Source organism: Zootermopsis nevadensis, unplaced genomic scaffold, assembly GCF_977971745.1.
Source record: "Zootermopsis nevadensis isolate Lab colony 2312 unplaced genomic scaffold, Znev_1.0 Znev_ptg000010l, whole genome shotgun sequence".
Lineage (NCBI taxonomy): Eukaryota > Metazoa > Arthropoda > Insecta > Blattodea > Termopsidae > Zootermopsis > Zootermopsis nevadensis.
Window position 1 is genome coordinate 2296135 of NW_028259142.1, and position 21996 is coordinate 2318130.

Consider the following 21996-nt stretch of genomic DNA (forward strand, 5'->3'; position numbering starts at 1 on the left):
TTGAGGAGGGGGTAATGATTTTAGACGGTCTGATCAGAACCCAGCTCTTACCTCCTTCCAGCACCACCCCGGTTGTGACGTCATTAACAACTTCCGTTTCTGCTTCTGACACTCTCTCTTCTGGCGCCTCGACGTTGTCAGATGGAACATCTACACACAATAAACACGTGCAGACAACCATGCAACATGCCACAGAAAATAAATAATTGTTGGTGCGAGATATAATATTAAAATGTATCTTACAGAAATAATGTTTGGGAATGTGGATTGGATTTATCTAGCTCTGGATCGGGATCGGTTGGCGGGCTGTTGTGAATGCGGTAATGAACCTTCGGGTTCCATAAACATTTATGTAAGAGGTCCAGTAGTTCCACACTGTTCGACAGCAGAATGCAAATTATCGTAGTAGCAGTTTGCAGGCAGGCAGTGATACATAATGAACATAACATAACGTAACATAACATAAAAACATAAGACAATGAACAGTCCAGTTAAATTCTGTCGTCCTTGCGTAGTATGTTACTCGCAATCCAGCGTTCACCACGGAGTTCAAGGTTAACTAAAACATTTCAATATCGGATTCAGTGTTTTTCTCGACAAAACCAGAAAAAGTCGTACGCTTACCGTTGGAGCGTTGGCGGGCTTCCTCAAGAACGGACTGCTTTGTCTGCTTCACTACCAGCGTCTCGAAACGGGCGTCGTCAACAAGAGATCGGCGTCTAGCTGGGTATCCGTTCTGAAACAACCCGGGGAAATGAACATTAATTAATCGGAACATTAAAAGGGAGTTAATAATTTAAAAACCTCTATATAGGGAATAATAGCCACGGTGGTCTAGCGGTTAGAACGCTGGCCTTGTAATCCTGGGGTCTCGGGTTCGATTCCCGGCGGTGCCCGAATTTATAACTTGTGTTGGGCAAGGCCGTGGTCTAGGCAACACGGAGTTTTCCTCCGTGGCATCCCAACAATTACTCCATTCACACACAGAAGAAGGCAATGGCAAACCACTTCTGGATCATCTGCCAAGAACGTATATGAACAGGTCCCAGTCCGAGAAAAGGATGGAAGGATCCTGTTCATATGGACCTGTCGTCAGACAGAACACTAAATAAATAAATAAATATATAGGGAATGTTCATGATCAAACCTACTAAGATGAAGGCTGATTATATCTTTTCCACATTTATTTAACTATCTTTTCAGCAGTTCAGTTTATTCGGTGTCGAATGATAGGATTATCGGGCGATGGATTGGAAAGGGCGTGGCTGGGTTTCGGGCATAACCTGATTTTAAGGCACTATCCCTGGAATTTGGCTGGAGTAACTGAGAAACTACACGGAAAAAGTCAGGATAGCCGGTCGACTGCCAAGATTTCACTCTCGGACCTCCTAAATGCGAAGGAGTGTTAACTATTCGGCCTCTACGTTGTTATGGTACGTGGTTAAATAACAACAGTTATCGACCATACTATGTTGTAGCTTTTCAGATAAGATTATAACGGGTGGCGGATTCTAAAGTAGCAAGGGGCTGCTTTGAGGCATTTCTTTTTCCACCGCCCAGGAACCGAATCCACCCCAGGTTTTGTGTGTGTGTTCCAAGTGATCTCCTACATTCAAGTTTTTCAACTAAGTGCCTGAAGGCATCTGTTACCTCTAACTTTACTTAAACCTCTGAAGCCGAAGCTCGTCTAAACAACATTTAATAATTCAGTCCGTACCGCAAAGAAAACACAACACTTCACCATTTCAAATGACAACTGTTTTAACGCTGTTTAAGGAAATAATCGCTGTTTACACTGAGAATCATACGAAGCACTTAAATACAAAGCGCAGAGTTATTAACTGTGTAAATCAGATGGTACATATAGTTACCACTGGGTCTTAGAGGGTTAAAGAGAGGCAATCATGGATTATCTGTATTTCATACTTCGTAACGAATCCACTAACAAAGCTTTAGTTTGTATCTGTTGCCTCGAGGTGTGTTCTTGCTGTGTTGTGTCTGAGGTGTACATTTATAGAAACTTTCCTTTACGTTGATGATGACCTGGCTACCCACTGGACCGTATCGTAATCTTGAGTGGCCTTCGCGTTACGAAACTGTCAGCGGTGTCTGAGGCTGTTGTAATGGGAAGGAACGACACCTGAGAAGTGCTTCTTCGCACCGAAATTGTTTTTCGGTTAACAGGTGTGACTTCTTTCCGGTTTTCTTAACCGGATCGAATCCCGAATAACTTACAGTGAGATCTCTGTTGGACGATGTGGCACTAAAACGTTGTTTTTCACCTGAGTTCTTTTGTTTTCCTCTGCTAATCGTTATTACAAACCGCCATACTCACCTGTTATAGCCCCTTGAGGTGTACAGAAACCCTTACCACGCAAATCATTATCATACCCTAGAGCCTAAGTTAGAGGCTTCGTCTCAGACCGACACTAGGCTGGTTCCGGGCTTATTATTATTATTTAGTGTTCTGTCTGACGACAGGTCCATATGAACAGGATCCTTCCATCCTTTTCTCGGACTGGGACCTGTTTATATACGTTCTTGGCAGATGATCCAGAAGTGGTTTGCCATTGCCTTCTTCTGTGTGTGAATGGAGTAATTGTTGGGATGCCACGGAGGAAAACTCCGTGTTGCCTAGACCACGGCCTTGCCCAACACAAGTTATAAATTCGGGCACCGCCGGGAATCGAACCCGAGACCCCAGGATTACAAGGCCAGCGTTCTAACCGCTAGACCACCGTGGCGGTGTTCCGGGCTAGGGCAGTTTAATTTTATATTAAGCCCGAAGAAGGCAGTGAATTGACTTCTGGTTGTATTTTGTGTGAGGAATGCCATGTTCTTTCAGTTATTTGGGTCTTCATATTGAATTAAAATTGAAGTTAATTATAATATACCCTCTCCGTCTGCTCTTATCTCTTGAAAGAGTGATCATAAGCTTGGAAGTTTTGTGGGAGTAGGGCAGATCTTGTATGATACTGGTATTAGGGACAGGTGTGTTTAAGGTCATCTGGGTACTACGCCGTTCGCTTTAGACAACTAGCCAACTAAGGACACATGTTGGGCTGCATATAGTGCAGGGGTTCTTGAGCTACGCAATAAAGGAGATATTTCGTTGCTGTAGGAATTTATTTTAATCTCCTGGGATTTTGCTTCGGTAGAGTGAAAGGATGCAATCATAAACGGATGTTACTGTTTGTCTTTTACTGATGGAGGAAACGGAATAAGCAGTGGATGGCTGTCTTCTGGGGTTGCGCCGTGTAGCCTGGTGGAAGACTGAACTCCGATGTAAACGATTTAGTCCTGTGACGCACTGGTGTCTCTCGAGGTAATGAAATCGATTCTCGGGAGACCTCCCGATGACCGTGATGGGAATGAACGTGTTAACTCCGTTTGTCAGACCTCATACAGTTACTGAGAAATTAAAGTGAGGCATAGACATTGGAGCCACGGTGGTCTAGCGGTTAGAACGCTGGCCTTGTAATCCTGGGGTCTCGGGTTCGATTCCCGGCGGTGCCCGAATTTATAACTTGTGTTGGGCAAGGTCGTGGTCTAGGCAACACGGAGTTTTCCTCCGTGGCATCCCAACAATTACTACATTCACACACAGAAGAAGGCAATGGCAAACCACTTCTGGATCATCTGCCAAGAACGTATATGAACAGGTCCCAGTCCGAGAAAAGGATGGAAGGATCCTGTTCATATGGACCTGTCATCAGACAGAACACTAAATAAAAATAAATAAATATAGACATTGGCTTCAGGGCGGATAAACGTAATATGCTTTCTGTTCATGATCGATTAAAGAATTTTGAGACAATGTTTACTGAAGTTGTTTTCTGCCAGTCAGCATATTTCACCCCCCCCCCCCCCCCCCCCCCGCTCATTGGTGGTCAGTTTGTGGGAGGCGACAAGTAACAGAAGCTGTTGAGTGATGTTTTAAGACTCTGTGCTAATTATCAGAATACGTTTTGTGAATTGGAATATCTCTCCCCTTTGTTTTCAAAAGATCTGAATAGACTTATATCTTCAGTCGTGCTGAGTGCTTCTGACAGTTTGAAGTTTGTTCTGCTGGGAGAAATTCTCATTTCCTCTTCTTCGGCGAAATTGCACACAAGATCTGAAGGTTCTGAAGTCTTGGCTACGGGGCAGACTACACCCGGGTTCGCGGAAAAACAGAGATCGCCGCAGATGAGAGAACAATTCGCTCGTGTACGGGATTAACACGATGCTCCAGAGAAGTTTTATCTTGAAGGAGGCTGGAAACTGGAAATTCTCTTTCCCCATCCTCCCACACACCCCGACCGTAAGGTGAGAGACCCATACTGGCTTCGCACGCGACTGGATTGAGCTGGCTTAGCGTATGTCGCATACATGGAGGAAATTAAAAACTTGTTTAAAATTTTTGAAAACCAGAAGAGACGAGACCGCATAGGAGATCAAGAGAAAACAGGAGTGAATCTTAAAGACGCAGGTTGGGTCGTGGGAATGTGGATTGGATTCATCTGGCTCAGGATAGGACCCTGTGGCGGACTCTTGAGGACACGGTTCTTGAACCTTCGGGGTGTATAAAAGAGAGAATTTGTTCACTGTCTGAGCGACTTGTGGCTTCTCAAGAAGATCGCGTTATGAAGCCGCAGAGAAACTTTTCCGTGTTCCTCTGATGAATGTACGTACATCATCCGAGTGGTTGCTGGTTTTAGTAAGCACATAGAACCACGGTGACATTTCTGAAAGCCTTTGGCTGATGTAACTGCGTCTTGATTTTCCAGTCGCTTCCTCAAAGTAGGTGAGCACTTGGCCACGAACGAGAGTCGCACGTAGGTCACGCCGCGACGTGTGTGCATGACTTCGGTCCCTCTCGGGGGATAGAACAGCAGCGACAACCAGAGTTCAGAGCGCGTATATTTATTTGCGGATTCATCCCCCCCCCCTACTCCACCCCCTCACCCTTACAGGGGACCGCGGAAGCTAAGAAATATATCGATCCAGCTGAGATATATCCACTTTCCTGAATTTACACAGACTCTCCAGGGTCTTGAAGATTCCTGTCCAGGGATTTGCTAGGAGAAAAAAATAAGATTTATCACTGTTTAAGATAAAGTTATTGGAGGAGTCTAGGAGATACCGAACGATTGTGTTTGTATTATTTTCCGTCCGTTATCCATTCCTGCCGTGGAACGAAGTTACTAGGATTTAATGTCTTGGAGGATCAAGAAGACGGCGTCTGTACCAGATACTTGAGCAATTTCTCTCATGTTTGGAGTAAAGTCGCTCTTGGACGCGGCTGGATAAGTTCCGTTTATGTGCACAGCGCAACTTATTTTAATTAGTCGCGTGTCTTTGGCTGAACAAGGAAATGAGAATTAGCACCGTTGCCATCTGTGGCCTTCCGACATACTCCTTGAGGCTAGTCTTGTTATTATCATAATAATCATCTTGGCGTCATAATATTTAATGTGTCATTATTTAAACGTTACTATGTTTATCTTAGTACTCGCCTGTTAGTCTTCCGCTGTTGGCAAGGACTTCGATTCGTGGAACGGTCATCCTTGAGAAGCTGATATTCGCTCCCTGCCTTTCATGAATTCCAATGAGCCGGGATAACTCAGTCAGTATAGTGACTAGCTACGGGCTGGACGACCGGGGTTCGATCCCCGACGGGGGCAGAGGATTTTTTCCTCTAGCCTCTACGTCCAGACCGGCTCTGGGGCCCACCCAGCCTCCTCTACAATGGGTACCGGGGTCCTTTCCCGGGGGTAAAGCCGGCCGGGGCGTGATGCTGACCACTCACCCCCATCTAGTGCCGAGGTCAAGGAAGAGAGGAGCTATACCTCCACTCACCCCAAACGCCTACATGGCGTATAGTGGGACAAACTTTACTTTACTTTCATGAATTCCAGAGGTTAACAACGGCCCGCAAATTGTACCTCATCTCCCGATCCACATGAAGTCGGCCCACACTCTTGCCACCCTGTTTCTTTGAGATCCATTTTAATATTATACTTTCCTGTATGTCTAGGTCTGTAGCGCCTTTTCATTTCACGTCTTATGATTAAAATGTTGAATGCGTTTCATTATCTCTGTCGTACGTGCTACATGTTCCACTAATCTCATTTCTGTTTATAGTTTATTTAACGGCACACTTTCACTATGAGAGGATGATACTGTATAATGAATTGGAAAGGATGTTGAAGGAAGCGGACTGAGGAAAACCACGAGAAACCCCTGTCAGGAAAGCCGGTCTCCGGGTCATCCTTATTGACTCGATTGCAGGTTGTGTGTGTTTTTGTCTGTCCTGTTCCTTCCTCACTGTTTGTCCAAATGTTCTTCTCAGCCTGTGTAAATTACAATTACTACTTACGTAATTAAATTTGTATGTAGGAGACTGGGGAATAAAAATAATGAGCAAAAGTATTCCTGGAATTTAACCTGTCCTTCATTTATACGCGGACGTCATTCTGATCTATCGTTATTGATTAACGTCGTTGTACACAACATTGATCTACGAATCTTGAAATTCTGTCCAATAATTATTATAAATCTTATCGTAACGTTCGGCAATATTAACAGCAATTTTATGTTATCTGTAATTTCAGGTGTGTTGTTGGAATTCTAAAGACGACAAATTGGCGTCTCTAAATCTTTTAAAACACATTGGTAACTATATGTACCACCTGATATATCATTCACGGAGTGCATTCAAGGATTTCTTGTGATTTTCAAAGTGAACAGTGGTTATTTTCTTAAACAGAATTAAACAAATGTATATTTTACAGAGACGCGTTGTGTTTCCTTTAGGTGCGGACTCAGTTTCTAAACATTGTTTAGACGAACTTGGTTACATATTATAACCGAGGTCGATGAGTGACTGGATCACAGTTGTGGTAGTGGGTAGTGGTTTGTCATATCGATTGCTCTGGGATCGATATTACCTCTCGCAGGCCTTTCGCTTGGAACGAGGAAGCACAAGTTCGTTTCGCCACTGTCCGTCCTTCCGTGATCTTGACAGAGCCTGTTCGCTGTTTCGACCATCTTCAGGAAGGAAACGGCGTGTCTTCTGATCCTCTACTCGTTAAAAGTTATACTTGCAGTCCACGACTACAGGAATGTAGCAGGACATTCCATTGTCAGTATCTTTCTACGAAGTTTCAACACCATGTTCACAAGAACCCGTCCGAGATTTCTCTCCTGAGCCAGATGAATCTATTACACACCCTGTCACTCTTACGTAAGATCCATTTTAATATTATTCCCCCATAAATATTTGTGGCAAATTTCTTTGTGCGAATATGTCGTATGACGTCTATTTGATTCACGTGGCATTTAGGGAGTTGGCTGTAGGATGTGGACTGCTTTAAACTGGCCTAGGGCAGGGTCTGCGGGCGTCGTTTCGTGACCATCTGAGGGTCTATCAGTTTCCCAAGGACTGTTCCGTGGTGTTACTTACAGCGATTAAGAAATTAGTAAAACGCCAATCGTTAAACGTGTGTGTAATGTTTTCAGACTTTCCTTCTCGCTGTACCTGAACCACGGTTCCGTTCAATATCCACAGAATGTGTGCCGTATGCACGTATAATGCTCTGTTGACTTTAATTGGGCGGATCCCAAGTACACTTGTTGAGTTTCTAGTGCCACTGGAAGCTTTGTTAAGCCCGCTTCACAGTGGGGCGACCGGAATTTGTCTCCGTAGATTTGCATCGTACTGGTTTCGAGAGCGACTTCGATCTTTATGATACATCGATACATGATTTGCAAAGCGGTGATAATTTCACATACTCTCTTCACATATGGGCTAGTGGCGATCATCTTGGATGGTAGGGATGTACGCACTTTCGTTGATTTGGAGTTGGCCGGAAAATGTAGGATAATATTAAAAATTATCTAGGGAAAATAGGCTATTGGGATATGGACTGGATCAATATGGCTCGTGATAGGATCCATTAGCGAGCTCCTTTGCGTACGGTAATGAAGTTTCTTGTTAAATGAGTAGTGGACAGATTCTTGGCGTGCTGAGCAACTGTTAGCTTCTCAGGAGGATAGAGCTTCATGCAATAGGGAAGTTAAAGTGACTTTAAAATGGTTTTTGATCTTCCAGGAAGAATAAACCTGTTTCTCACAGTTGTCGCCTTATTCACTAGCGTTGAACGTAAAAACAGTTAGCATTCAAGGTGTCGGAATGCCGATTTGTCGCAGTGGGGATGGGACAGACATCAGGGCCAATGAATCTATCTGACAACGTCAGCTTTCTTTGAGTGAACCCGATGACTCCCTTCGTAGTCCACAGGGGTTTCCTTCCATGGTTACTTTAAAAATGTCCGGAGTCATCGCTCCATGCCCTTTGTGAGGCGCCATGTCATGGTACTTAGTACGTAACAATCTGTAAAAAAATGCCTACATTGTAATGACGTTCTATCTGAGATTAGAGCGAATTTGTTGAGAACATTGATGATGTATTTTGATTGGAACAGGCTGATAGCCGGGTACAATTTTGTGATGTCAGTTCCGCTGTTTGACGGAATTTCTGCGTTGTGATAATTTTTGTAATCGGAAGCATTCTCATGGATCAGTCTTTGTTTCGTCCTGAAGAACATTCTGAAAGTTGAGAGACGTGATCTCCGAAACGTCGGTAATACAACCCGCGTGTTCATAAACAGAATAACTTCGGGAACACCGCGTACACGTGCCCTCTTCGTTCTTAATAACGCCATCTCCTCGGTAAGTAAAATTCAGCGTCCATTATACCGTAGTTCTGCATTAAAGTTAATGTATCTGCTTTAATAAGTTGTGTGATAGAGTGACTTTTTCTGCACGCCTGTGGGCTTTACCGCTAAGATATACAAACTGCAGCAGCTGTTGTGTGATCTGAAGAGATAATGGCCGCTGCGTGCGTTCTGAACTGACGTCACACGTTCACAGTCATTTTAAAAATGTCCGTGAAAGTTTCAGAAAATCCTGTACTCTCAAAAAGAAGGAAACTTCAAATACAGTGGAACTAGTCTTTTATAGTTTAGGAGTCAGAAGCCTTTATTGTTGGACAAGAATTGTAAAAAATGAGCGCATAATAGAGAGCTACGTCTTTATGTCGTCTTTCAGTATTTTTATCGCCGAAAGTATTTAACGGATCTCAGTTATACACAGTGTACCATAAATCTGTATACAGACAAGGTTAATATTACATATTATAATTATGTATCATAATATCGTTATCACATTTATTGAGCGGAATTAATTTCGGTTCATCACTTTGCATGAAACTGAGATCTGCCTGAAACATTTTACTTTGTTTACGTTAGAGGTGCTACTGAATTCCAACGTCTTAGAAGCTGATTTTACTTTCGTCTATAGGTGAAAGGGCAAAGGTCTTAGCTGTCAGGCTCTCCGGTAAAGCTAGTGTCAAACCTGGGCCCCCTTTCACGTGAAGAAGGAAGTAGTATCAGCATTCGGAACGCAGTGGGTCCAAAAGTCTAGACGATGTATAAAGCCCCCCCAAATAATCTTAACTCATGCCGTCACACCATAATGAGAAGCCTTTATTTAAACTTATAATTTTGTAAATATGAATGTCGGCTCAACCTATATATAATTTGTACGTGATATAAAATATGGATGCCTTCAAGTAGACAATTTTAATTAGATGTAGGCCGGCCTATGTTACACGAAATATAAAGAAAATAAAGAATATTAATATCATAATACCCGCCAGGCTAAGAACAATTTTACCGCAGATTCCAAGGGCCAGGAATTGCAGTTTTTGTTATCTTTAACAATACTTGTTCATAAATGAAAAAAATACCAAAGCACGTGCTCAAATATAAATTGTACTGAAATATAATTCGAGGAAACCGTTGCAAAGATCAGTCTGTTGATGACGTTTATGGATTCGAAAGGACCCGGACTCAAATCTCGGCCCGGAGATTTATTATTTTTATTTAGTGTTCTGTCTGACGACAGGTCCATATGAACAGGATCCTTCGATCCTTTTCTCGGACTGGGACCTGTTCATATACGTTCTTGGCAGATGATCCAGAAGTGGTTTGCCATTGCCTTCTTCTGTGTGTGAATGGAGTAATTGTTGGGATGCCACGGAGGAAAACTCCGTGTTGCCTAGACCACGGCCTTGCCCAACACAAGTTATAAATTCGGGCACCGCCGGGAATCGAACCCGAGACCCCAGGATTACAAGGCCAGCGTTCTAACCGCTAGACCACCGTGGCGAGCGGCCCGGAGATATGATGATAAAATTAAGTTTTTCGTATTTTTCTCACTCACTCCTGGACCAGTGCCGGGATAGTACCCTGATTTATTACACGACCGTTTCCTGCCATATCCTTTACAATTAATTATTCTTAAGTATCCTACCATCCGACGCTATATAGTCTGAGCTGTTGACAGCGCAGTGAAGTAACCACAAATAAAATAAAACACAAGTTACTAATGACGTGGAGATGTTATGACGTCATCCCACTCTCCCTCTGTAAGTGTAGGGAGATCAGCCCCTATGCCACTTGGTATTCCGCGCGAGGGGGTGAAAGGAATATTGATGAGGTCATTGTGGTACTCTGCGAAATGGAATAGCTCTGTTCTTCATGGAGCACAGTTTTTTTGTTGTTTTAAAACACTCAACATTCGCTTTAAACTAATTGTTAACTAGTAAGAGAGACCTCTCGCACGATCAGTAGGTTCTTCGCGGTTCGCAGGGTTCAGCGTCACTTGTTTGGTGTCGAGATTATATTGTCTTACGGCCAATTAAGCAACCGTGATCCTTGCCTCTCATTACAACATTCCTCGCATACGATTCCACCTTTGTGCGATTGATTTCCACAGATGTTCTTTCGGGTTTATAAATTAAGCGATTTTATTTTATTAATTATTATTAAATATAACCGAAACATGTCGTAAGAGACGTTCCAATTTGTAAATCGATCATTCGATGCGGAACGTGAAATGATATTTTAAATATTTTATTATCTTATTAAAATTGTGATTTGACGGAAAATATTAAAATATTAACCTAATTCACAATATGACGCAAATATACTACCTTAAGCGATTTTGTAATTTCCACTTTAACTATTTATCTGCGCGGTTCACGACAAGAAAAGTTTTTAAAATCGCAGTTGAGCTGGTATTCTATTGGTCTATTTAACAGCAATATACTAATTTAGAAGGTTACTCAACATGGAATGCAGTGAACTGGGAGGAACTGAGGAAGAGTCCGTCGTATTATTTAGGCATTTAAATGGTATGCCTCAGCAAAGCTATACAAACTTTCGTGGAGGTACTGGGGAAAACCGTGGTATGCTAGCCATTACCCGGGCCGGGTGATTTAGAAGCGGGGTTTTTACCGAATGCGAACCAGGGTTACCCTCAAATCCGACGTGTGTATGTAATTTGTTACCAAAGTCTGGGTTATGACTAAACGTAGCAACACACGTGAAAGAGTAAAACCCCGACATTTTGAATTAATTTTGTAACGTGAAGAATGTTGTATTATTGTTATTAATATTTAATATTTTCCGTCAAATCACAATTTTAATAAGACAATAAAATATTTTATATATTTTAAATATTTTATATTTTTAATATTTTATATTTTATTATCTTATTAAAATTGTGATTTGACGGAAAATATTAAATATTAACCTAATTCACAATATGACGCAAATATACTACCTTATTGTTATTAAGTGAAAACTGTCACTCGGGATTCTTTGTTTTATAATCTGTGGTGACTTACACTAATTTATAAATGTTTGTGTTCTATTTATTTTAACCAACATTAACCAGTAGAACACCACAGGTTAGTGAGACTAAGGCAAGTCAGCTAGTCATTAATTTTGGTTTACGATGCATGAATGAGGATTATTTATACTGCTGGGTTAGGATGAACTCATCAGATCGTGAGGAGTACGTTGAAAAATCATGAATCACCATTGAGAATTGTTTGTGGGAATGAATTGCGTTGAAAATAGAAGCATATTAGTTTAATTTTGTCTGAATGTCTTAGTTCTGCTGAGGTTCTCGTGATTTCTTTGTGGATATGTAGCGTGACCTCACAAACATGATTCGTCATTGAAAGTGAACTACAAAAATACGAAGTGGACAGCTTCAAATATTCCGTCTATGTCCGAAGCTGAAATCCAGACCCTACAGCCTTGAGTGAAGACCATGGGGGAAAAAAAATGAAGGGAATTCCTCTGGCCTCGTGAAATCCTTCGGCCATGCTTTTGTAACTACGTTACAATTTAATAGTTAGTAACTGCGTAAATTTTGTTGCTAATTTTTAATTTCTTTCCGACATTGCTCGTCTTAGACGCAAACGACTCTTACAAATGACTTTTTATAAATATTAGTTGATATGATCATTAGTTATCAGAATGTTTTTGTTCTGAACCAGTAACAGCGGTTAGAACGCTGGCCTTGTAATCCTGGGGTCTCGGGTTCGATTCCCGGCGGTGCCCGAATTTATAACTTGTGTTGGGCAAGGCCGTGGTCTAGGCAACACGGAGTTTTCCTCCGTGGCATCCCAACAATTACTCCATTCACACACAGAAGAAGGCAATGGCAAACCACTTCTGGATCATCTGCCAAGAACGTATATGAACAGGTCCCAGTCCGAGAAAAGGATGGAAGGATCCTGTTCATATGGACCTGTCGTCAGACAGAACACTAAATAATAATAAGATGAGGTGGTCTAGCGGTTAGAACGCTGGCCTTGTAATCCTGGGGTCTCGGGTTCGATTCCCGGCGGTGCCCGAATTTATAACTTGTGTTGGGCAGGGCCGTGGTCTAGGCAACACGTAGTTTTCCTCCGTGGCATCCCAACAATTACTCCATTCACACACAGAAGAAGGCAATGGCAAACCACTTTTGGATCATCTGCCAAGAACGTATATGAACAGGTCCCAGTCCGAGAAAAGGATGGAAGGATCCTGTTCATATGGACCTGTCGTCAGACAGAACACTAAATAAATAAATAATAAAAAAATGAGATGGGCTGGTCACTGAATGGTAACGAAATACCTGCAGTAATTGATTCGGAAAATTTTAAGAGAGAGGTCATTCTCACAGTGTTATCAGTGAGAGGATAATATTATTTTGCCATTATACTTGTTAAAGAATTGGATAAGGGGGTGTGAACTGGGTTAATCTGTCTAAGAATAGGATTAGTGGCGGGCTGCTGTGACCAGTTTGAATCGCCCTCATATTGGCTCTGCTCCATGGAGTTATAATGTTGTGTGTTTATTCCAGAATGACAACAGTTGGTACCATACGTGTATCGCAATAGGATTGCAAACACGCGGATGAAAAGTAAGACTATTCAATTAACGATTAGACATTGCTGAACATTGTTTGTCTCGTGGGCTTGTAGACATGAAAATTGTTTAGGAAGATGTTACCTCTATCTATGGGCTGAAGATAGAGGAAATTTATTCCTCCGAAACGTCGATATATTCCTACAAAAACCACGCTCCAAAACACCAACATCGACATTTTACCGCTGAGAAATCCTCACGCCGCGTTCCTTTAAAATTCTGTCAATTTCTAAATATGAATAAGTTGTTACCGTCTATGTTAACTGTGGAAATAAACAACACGTTTTTCTGTGGTATTTTACGCTCATAATCAAGTTATTCGCTCTATTAATTAATAGCCTGGAGGTAAAGGTAAAACTGGATTTGGTTTCCAAGCAAGTGCGACTTGTATGGCGTTCCAACTTTTGATTCAGATCTGAACCCATAACCGCGTGATTGAAGTTGCTTGATGTGTGTTATGTAATGCAGACAAAGCAAGCACGTGTGTGAACTATCGCTTGTGGTAGATGCTATCTTTTTTATTATAATAATCACGGCTGCATTTTGTTGTATTTAAGGCAGCGAGATTTTTCTCTGGATCGACTTAAGGCACTTATTAATAAAGCGGTAGTGACTGTCCCGCGGCTGCTTTGGTGGGAGGTTTTATTCAGGCCCTCCACCTGTTCTTTGTAGTTTGGATGCACACTTAAATTCTGTCGTTGGTAGATTCGTAATTCGGTTGATAAGGCGACATATTCCTCGGATGTTGTGCAGTGAAGTCTCGTAGAAATTGTCTGGCGTTTGAGAGATTCTTCCTGTCTTCATCATCATCAACATCGTCATAGCCCTGATGATGGAGGCAGAAAGTACATCTGAAACGTCAGAAAAATTCTACCACTCTGCAGGTCACAACATCTCAGAAGACAGCCACCTTTAACGGATTTTTTGTTGTGTGTTCGGTGAACTGAGCCAACATTTGTCAGAACCCCGTCTCTTTGTCTAGACTGATAGTAAGAGACCATTATCAGTAGTCTCTTAGAAGTTGGGTTAGAGGCTAAAGCCTTCGAAATGCGGACCACCGGAATATACAGTCTTAGAGCAAAGTCTCCACGTGGCCTTGGCATGCCGTTATATACGAAATACGTTCGGAAGAATTTACTCTATTTGTGTGGGTTGTTAACCATTCAAAGCCCAGTGGTAGGTAACTGTGTCACGTGCCTTAACATCCATCAATAACGCTGAATTTTGTCCACAGAGCATTTATGGGTTTATTTTGATTCTCATGTTACACAGCGATTATTCGCTTAAACGTGGCCAGTCAGTAGATCGTTGTAATGACGACGTGTGTTCCTTTGAGGTGTTAAATGTCATTCAGATGCTTAAACGCCGAGAGATTACGTAAAACCGCGCGTATTGTAACAGTCAGCACGATTTTACGAACACGAGTAGATTGTCAGTAGTCAATAACACACGCTACGCGTATGTGTGCTGTTAGTTGTGGTATACTTAGGACTTAGCCCCCGGGGGGTTTAAGTGTCTTTCCTTCGCTATTCGAATTCGTTTTGCTGACCTTCAGTCAATTATAAGTGCGCTGGATATTTTGAACTTTTTGGGTTTAGATATGTATGGAGGATTCTAGATTCCCGTCTTGGTTTGTTGTGAAGAGAATGTAAAATTTGCAACTAAAGAAAGTAGTCTACGTCTCTTTCCTGTTACGTCGTCATTAAACAAGTGTGCAAGAGTTCGTATCCCAGCACTGACGATAGAAAACAGCAGAAAGATGGGTGTCTTCTCGGTTGTAGGGCTGTGTAGTCTGGTAGAAGTTTATCTACGATTCCATGGTTTGCAGATGTTTGTAAAGATTTGAAAGAAGTGTAATATTCTTACGATGACTGGTTTAACTACTTAACCCTACTTACATTATTATTATTATTATTACAGTAGCAGTAATATTAATATTGATAATAATAATAATGCGACTATAGACAACCAATTTTAGCCATAACCAGCTGACAGATTTATTTATAGGGGGCTCAGTCCGTGACCTGGAACTAACTAGGCTGGAGTCGAAGTAAGGAAATGCTGTTTATGTCTGTAAACACAAGCAAACAGCCATCCACAAACATGTAGATATTATGTCCGTCTTTTCGACAGATTATTGTAAATATTTTAACATTTAAAGACGACCAATACATTGAGCTGCCTGAGTTAAATGTCGCCATTTTAAATAACGCTGCGAATAAGCTGTTTATTTTATACTTTAAATTTGTGTTTGGAAATTGAAATTATAACAGCGAAACTATGACGTAACGTTACATTCAATTCTGCTACCACCGGTGATTTTATTAAGCGATTTGGACGTAACTCGTTCGGATACTTTGTACCCGGGTACTGAACTACAGTGACATCGTACAGGGAAAACGTCTTCATTTGTTTGTATAAATAACAGGTGTTGTGTCACGGTGGGAGTCTGTGTATTAACACGAACGTCGCTGTCATCCGAGATAAGTCTGATAATGTGTGACTAATGTACGGGTTGGTGTTTAAAAAAAATTGGTTTTCTAAATCCGTCACGTCCTTTGGGAATGCTTGGTGATACGCATGCGAATTGGATCTACTGTCCGTCGGGCAATGAAAGCAGACCACCTTGTAGAATCGTTACGTGAATGTTGATTTGCCCAACGCCCTTCTCTGTCGCTAATTGCTAATGAGAGGTGCGAGCAATCAAGTTTCTGTAGCAAGGACTGTGAAGTAATAATGTTCAAACACGCCGAGGCCAGTCGTTTTAACTGAAAGTCTTCTACTTTATTAACCCAGTCTCTACGGACGTATCCTGTTTTTCAAACGTCGCGGTTAGGTTATTGTCACGTCTTCCTCGTACTTCAGAGGTCCCGCTTTCGAATCTCACCCCGGAGACCACCTTTCCTTACTGAGGGGCTTCTTTGTTCTGCTATGTCCGTCCAGGTAAATTCTGGAACAACCTCTTAAATTAAGCCACGGCCAATTCCTTCTGTGTTATTTTAAGTCATTTGTCATCACTCGATACTGTACAGTCTGAATTATTGACAGCGTCGTTAAATGTAGTCCTGAACGAAGCACGGACTCGGCGAAACATCAGAGGTTTCCATGTCAGGTGGACGGAGGCTGAACATTTCCAGTCACTTTGCATGTGAAGGGGACAGCCTTGGATTTTTCTGCCAACGTGTGGCTAGCTGTGCACTTTGTATCTGTGCTGATGACGTATTAATCTATAATTTAGGTATCTCGTGTTGCAAAAGACACGGCATTTGAAGAGAGCCAGAGTTTGGTGGGAATACAGCGGCGGTAGGAGGCAGTGAATGGCTCCCGGAACACGCTGTCAGTGCCTGTTGAATGCGAGGCCGAGCTCAACAGCGGTTGTGTCTGGAGTGTGTCAGATATCGTGCTGGAAACTCGCTGGGCGACTGACGCGAATATATAAATAAATAAATAAATACATTTCGTGTATCCTAGGAAATATTTAGGTATCGTATTCGGAAAATAAATCTTCCAGGTTCTACCTAGAAACCTAAAATCGGGATATAGAAAAAGATAATTATATCTGTTACTCATTTGAGTTTGAAGCGTGGTTTGTCGCCGTAGTGGGGAGAGAATTATGAAGAATGTTTGAGAATAAAACAATGAGGAGAATATTCCGATGGTGGTCTAGCGATTAGAACGCTGGCCTTGTAATCCTGGGGGTCTCGGGTTCGATTCCCGGCGGTGCCCGAATTTATAACTTGTGTTGGGCAAGGCCGTGGTCTAGGCAACACGTTTTCCTCCGTGGCATCCCAACAATTACTCCATTCACACGCAGAAGAAGGCAATGGCAAACCACTTCTGGATCATCTGCCAAGAACGTATATGAACAGGTCCCAGTCCGAGAAAAGGATGGAAGGATCCTGTTCATATGGACCTGTCGTCAGACAGGCAAAGCTAGAGAAAATTGCTAAATGAGGGGTTTCATGTGTTTTAATCTTCAGTAGCAGTGGTCAGATCAATGATAGGGACATACATGAGACTGAAATGTATCGGCATAGATAGGAAGATAATATTAAAATTGCCGTTCAAAGGAACAGGGTGTCGAGTGGATTCGAGTGTCTCAGGTTGAGACCCTCCAGCAGCTAAACAACGTAACAGATTAGAATCCTTGAGAAGCTTATAGTCGATAAGCTGGCCAATATATCTCCTGCCTTTTCATTACCATGTACGCAATAGCCCGTAAACCGGACCCTGACCTGAGGTTGATTAATTCGGCTTACATACGCAGTATTTTACGATAACTTTTATAGTCTGTTTCCATTTACGTGTGGGTTTCTGATGTGTTCTCTTGCCTTCAGAAGCCTGTTAATTGTGTGGGTGGTCAATGTATGCTTTTTTTCCAGACTCGTCTTGCTTCTTCTCTCCGATTAAATTATTCTAATATTCAGGTTTCTTGCGCCGTGTAGTCTGGTAGAAGTTTACCATCGCTTCAGAGCTCCTTGCTACCTCTATCATCAGAGCGACGAGTATTCTAATCACTACTCTTTTTCACGCTTATACTGAGACACTAACGCTTAAAAGCTATTAAAATACACGTTCATTTTGCAAACACCGGTGAGCGTTTATTTGCTAGAACAAGGTATATGTTCGACTCCCCGTTCTCCGCGGTCTGTACTAAACGTCTATTATCCCAATCCATCACCTGTGTCGTGTGATCTTCAAGGTCTACAAGACGTTGAAGGACGTAGACTTGGTCAACATTATCCAATTGGAGAACGAACTTTCTGAAAGTCCTTGAAGACAGCCTTGTTACTAGGTTAAGGCAATTGACCATTCACAATTCATTACAGAATCGTGTTCAAGGTTCTGCGCGTGGTTCGAAAATAACACAAACGAGTTTAAACCTGTGCTCTATCGAAGCAGAACTTAGTTCATTAACGTCGAAAATATGCGGTCCTAGGCCTGGGTTATTAGCTAGCATTCCCATTGACAAGAAATCAAGATAACTCGAGAGTTAGTCGAGTGTAGTACCACATGTTTTGCTTGTATGAAAAATATACGAATATACATGTAACAAGTCGTTTCTATTTCTGTAACTTTAATTACACATTCATAGCCTCGTACCTGAAGATGGCGTCATATGGTTGCAACATGTCGTAGAATTAACTTCGTGAAAGTAGTTCTTTTTGAATTAATTTCTTGAGAAGTTGATAGTAGCACGCTCAGCTAGTCAATAAATTCCCTTGCCTTTTTATGGAACTCCTGGGTACATTACTGTGTCTACAATAGTCCCTGCCCTCAGCCAGCCGAGTAAAGTCTGCATTTCAAAACCACATTTCGCAAATATAAATTTAATATTATCCTTCCATCTTTGCCTAGGTCTTCCGACTGTTCTATTTCCTTCAGACTTCCCAGCTAGAATTATGAACGAATTTGATATCTCCGCCCTTCGCTGTACATATACACTGTCCTTCTCACCCCCTGACGAAGACGGGGTGGGGTGATGGGGTTAATTATGAGCCTTTCTTACGTTCGGTGTATTTAAACGAGGATTAGATAACTAATTTTTACGTAATTCAAAACTTGGAAGCAACACTGAGCTAATCCAAAGTTCGTTAAATTAATTACCGAGATTAAGTTGAAATGTTGGTTGTTATATGCTCTGAAATACACTAATTTAGCTTTTACAAACCTCGCGCGAATTCACTTGCCTGTGTATATAGTATATGTAATAAAACATTGGTATTTTTATTATTATTTAATTATTACACATTTCTCACGTTGTGAGTTAGTCCACTTTTACTCCCAGATCTTCATCGTTATATTGGGAATGCGGTTTATAATGTTTGAGGGTCGTTGTTGGTTTCTCGCCTCTAATTGCACTGTTAGCAAACATGCAGCACTTACACTTTGGTTGGTGGGGGCAGAATAATAACATGAAACGCTCGTTAAAAAGGTCCTTGAAATGATGTAATAAAATCTAAACATTTATGCACTTTTGGTTTAACCTTCGTCAGCAAAAACGAAGTTTTTGCTTGTAGGCCGGCATTTGAATACCAAGTGATCATCGTTCTGTAAATTACAACTTTCTCTCTATCATCATCATCAGTGGCTCCAGAGCCCTAGACGGAGCTTGGCCTCCTCCTCCCATATGGGAGGTTACCTGATCTATTTAGACATTTGGTAGGACTCCTTGGATGAGTGATCAGCCCGTCGCAAGGCCTCTGCCTGTACAGGACAGCACAGCACAGAAATACGTGAATAAACATCCATGCCTTGTGAACTATGACCACGCCCCATCGAAACAGCAATCATCAGTGAAGAAGTTTCTGTAGTGGGGGTGGCGGAATGGTCTGATTTCTCGATTATTTATTTTGGACAGATCTATTGTTTATCGGTTGGTAACAGTTATTTTTTTTAAAACGCTATCAGACTGCAAGCAATTTCAAAATATAAGCGTATCTCTTCAGAGTAAGATTTATGCATTGTCACATACGTAATTTATTTATTTCTAACAAAACAACAATACATTCCAAAAGTTTCAGAATATGTATTTAAAAAAAATATATTTGTTTATCGATTCAAAGTGTTACCGGAAACAGCATGTTTTGTAATACCAAAAAGGAAATTCCTGTCTGTCCGGTGGTTTTGAAACTGATTTGGATTTAATCGGATTTTCCAGGTTTCTGACTTTGGTGCCACACATCGTGTTAAATTAATTTTGTTATTTTATCTGTCATGTAGGCGTGTTTGAAACTACAATGTTTCGAGAGTCGGTTTTACTTCCGTCATCAGGTGAAAGAATAGAGAAAAAAATACAATCTATTGGGTTAGTCCAGGTTTGATGCTGGCTTACCTGAGACCCCCCCCCCACAGATTTTTTTCTATTCTCTCACCTGAAGACGGAAGTAGAACCGGCTCTCGAAACATTGTAGGCGACGGATAAAATTAAAAAAAAAGGTTAGCACAGTGAGTTTAATTTGGACGTCCTGTCCAGTGCTGCAGCTGCTTACAAAATCCGACATGAGGACAGTGAAAGCTTTCCTTTGTCGCAAACAAGAAGTTGCTGTGCGTTAGGAGAAACATAACAGCGGGAAATAAAAGTGTTCTGCACCGCTAGAAACTTTTTTGCCGTCATTACTGTTAAATAAGTGGCAAGATCTGATGATAAAATTGCAGGCAATTAATATTCTTGTGTCGTTAACACGCGTTTTGAAAGTGAGAAAGGAAAACTGAACATTAGGCCACCGTTTGCACAACCTGAGCGCCAAATCGATGTGCTGTCGTCCTTAATACAGGGTCGACGTTGGTCTTTCGGGGTGTAACATTGTATGAATTTATAGTTAAATGCTAAGGATTCGGAGGAACATGCCGTCTCCATCATTTGAGCTGAAGATAGAAGCAGTAAGCTTATGTTTATCCTAATCTTTGTTTATACGTAAGTTAGTATGCACGTCCTTCATAACCCAGAAGAGCGAAATGGATATTTTCGTGGACTGGAACGTGTCTAGTCTCTTATTTAATGGCGTGTTACACTATGTTTGGAGTTTTGACAAATTTAGTATAATTTCTGAGATACGCGTGTATTTATGTGAATGGTGTTGGGATGTTTTTTAACTTAAAAAAAGGAAATATAATAATAACCTAAAGATATGTTTTATATGCTTATGTTACTTTGATGAAATTATAATTTTTATTTAGGAACTGTGAAAACTGACAAGATCGCAGTGTTTGGAAGTTATTAAATAGAACTTAGACAGAATTAGACATTTGTGATACAAATTTGTGTGTGAGAGAGAAAGGGAGAGCGAGAGAGAGATGAAAAACGTTGTTGTCATTGGCCGAGTTTTTCTAGACTACTTAACTTCTACCTTGAATCTTTGAATGAGATGTGGACTTACCTCAATGCTGTAAGATTTCTTGATGGCGAACATCTCGCGGTTCTTCTGTGCAGCAGCAACGGCCATCATGGTGTGTGTTGGTGGTTGCGGAGTGGGACGGGGGAAGTTGTAGCTGTGGGTGATAACTCCGAACGCCGAAAACTCCAGCCTGAGACGTTTCTTCCTGTATCAACACGCGAGGGGGTCGTCGTCACAACTCGGTTTGCAGAAGGAAAGAACGCAGTGGTGGTATTAGGCTTCGAGTTGGGAATTATCCTGGAGAAAGCTGGCGCACGACCACTGACTTGACCGACTGAAGAGACGTAGAATAAGAAGATACTGGTTAGTAGTTAGAGGTATTTCCCTCCAGTCTCTTCCCAAGTCCGTCTGACGTACACAGCTGTTTCTCGGCTGGAAGCGACAAGCGACGCAGGTACTGTTCGCGGTCTGCCCATGCTTTTAAACACCTGACGTGATATTTGCGTTCTCCCCCCTCCTGACCCACCACTCGTACCCTCCAGCTCCCAGGCCCCTTCCTTCCTGATCCCGGCTCCTGGATGTGGTTGTGGAACCCAACTCGCCTTTACTGTACTCCCACCCCGAGCGTCTCAGAACCAACTTTTCCCGCCACGACGCGTCATTGCAGATAGCACGGACACGCCTTCAAGATGCAATATGATTGGATGCTTTCAAGGGGTTAACCCCTCCACTAGCCAATCACCTGGTGACCTTACCAGCATTTCGGACTTGCGTGAATGAATGCATAGAACGGACAGAAACAATGGAATCAGGAGAGGCGAGTAGAATCAGAAAATTGGAAC

General features: G+C 41.9%; 1 protein-coding gene across 2 annotated transcripts in view; it reads right to left on the reverse strand.

The window, feature by feature from the left end:
• ple (tyrosine hydroxylase ple) overlaps positions 1-21661 on the reverse strand; it is a 36012-nt gene extending 14351 nt beyond the window's left edge. Inside the window, exons 1-3 of one of the 2 annotated variants that reach the window (XM_022063360.2) lie at positions 21197-21661; positions 625-736; positions 52-150 (exon numbers count right to left, since the gene is read on the reverse strand). In XM_022063360.2, the coding sequence (XP_021919052.1) occupies positions 52-150; positions 625-736; positions 21197-21265 (280 nt within the window). In that variant the 5' untranslated portion in view covers positions 21266-21661. The remainder of the gene's footprint in view (positions 1-51; positions 151-624; positions 737-21196) is intronic. The other variant, XM_022063359.2, reaches the window with a different exon arrangement.
• Between the last annotated feature and the right edge of the window lie 335 nt (positions 21662-21996).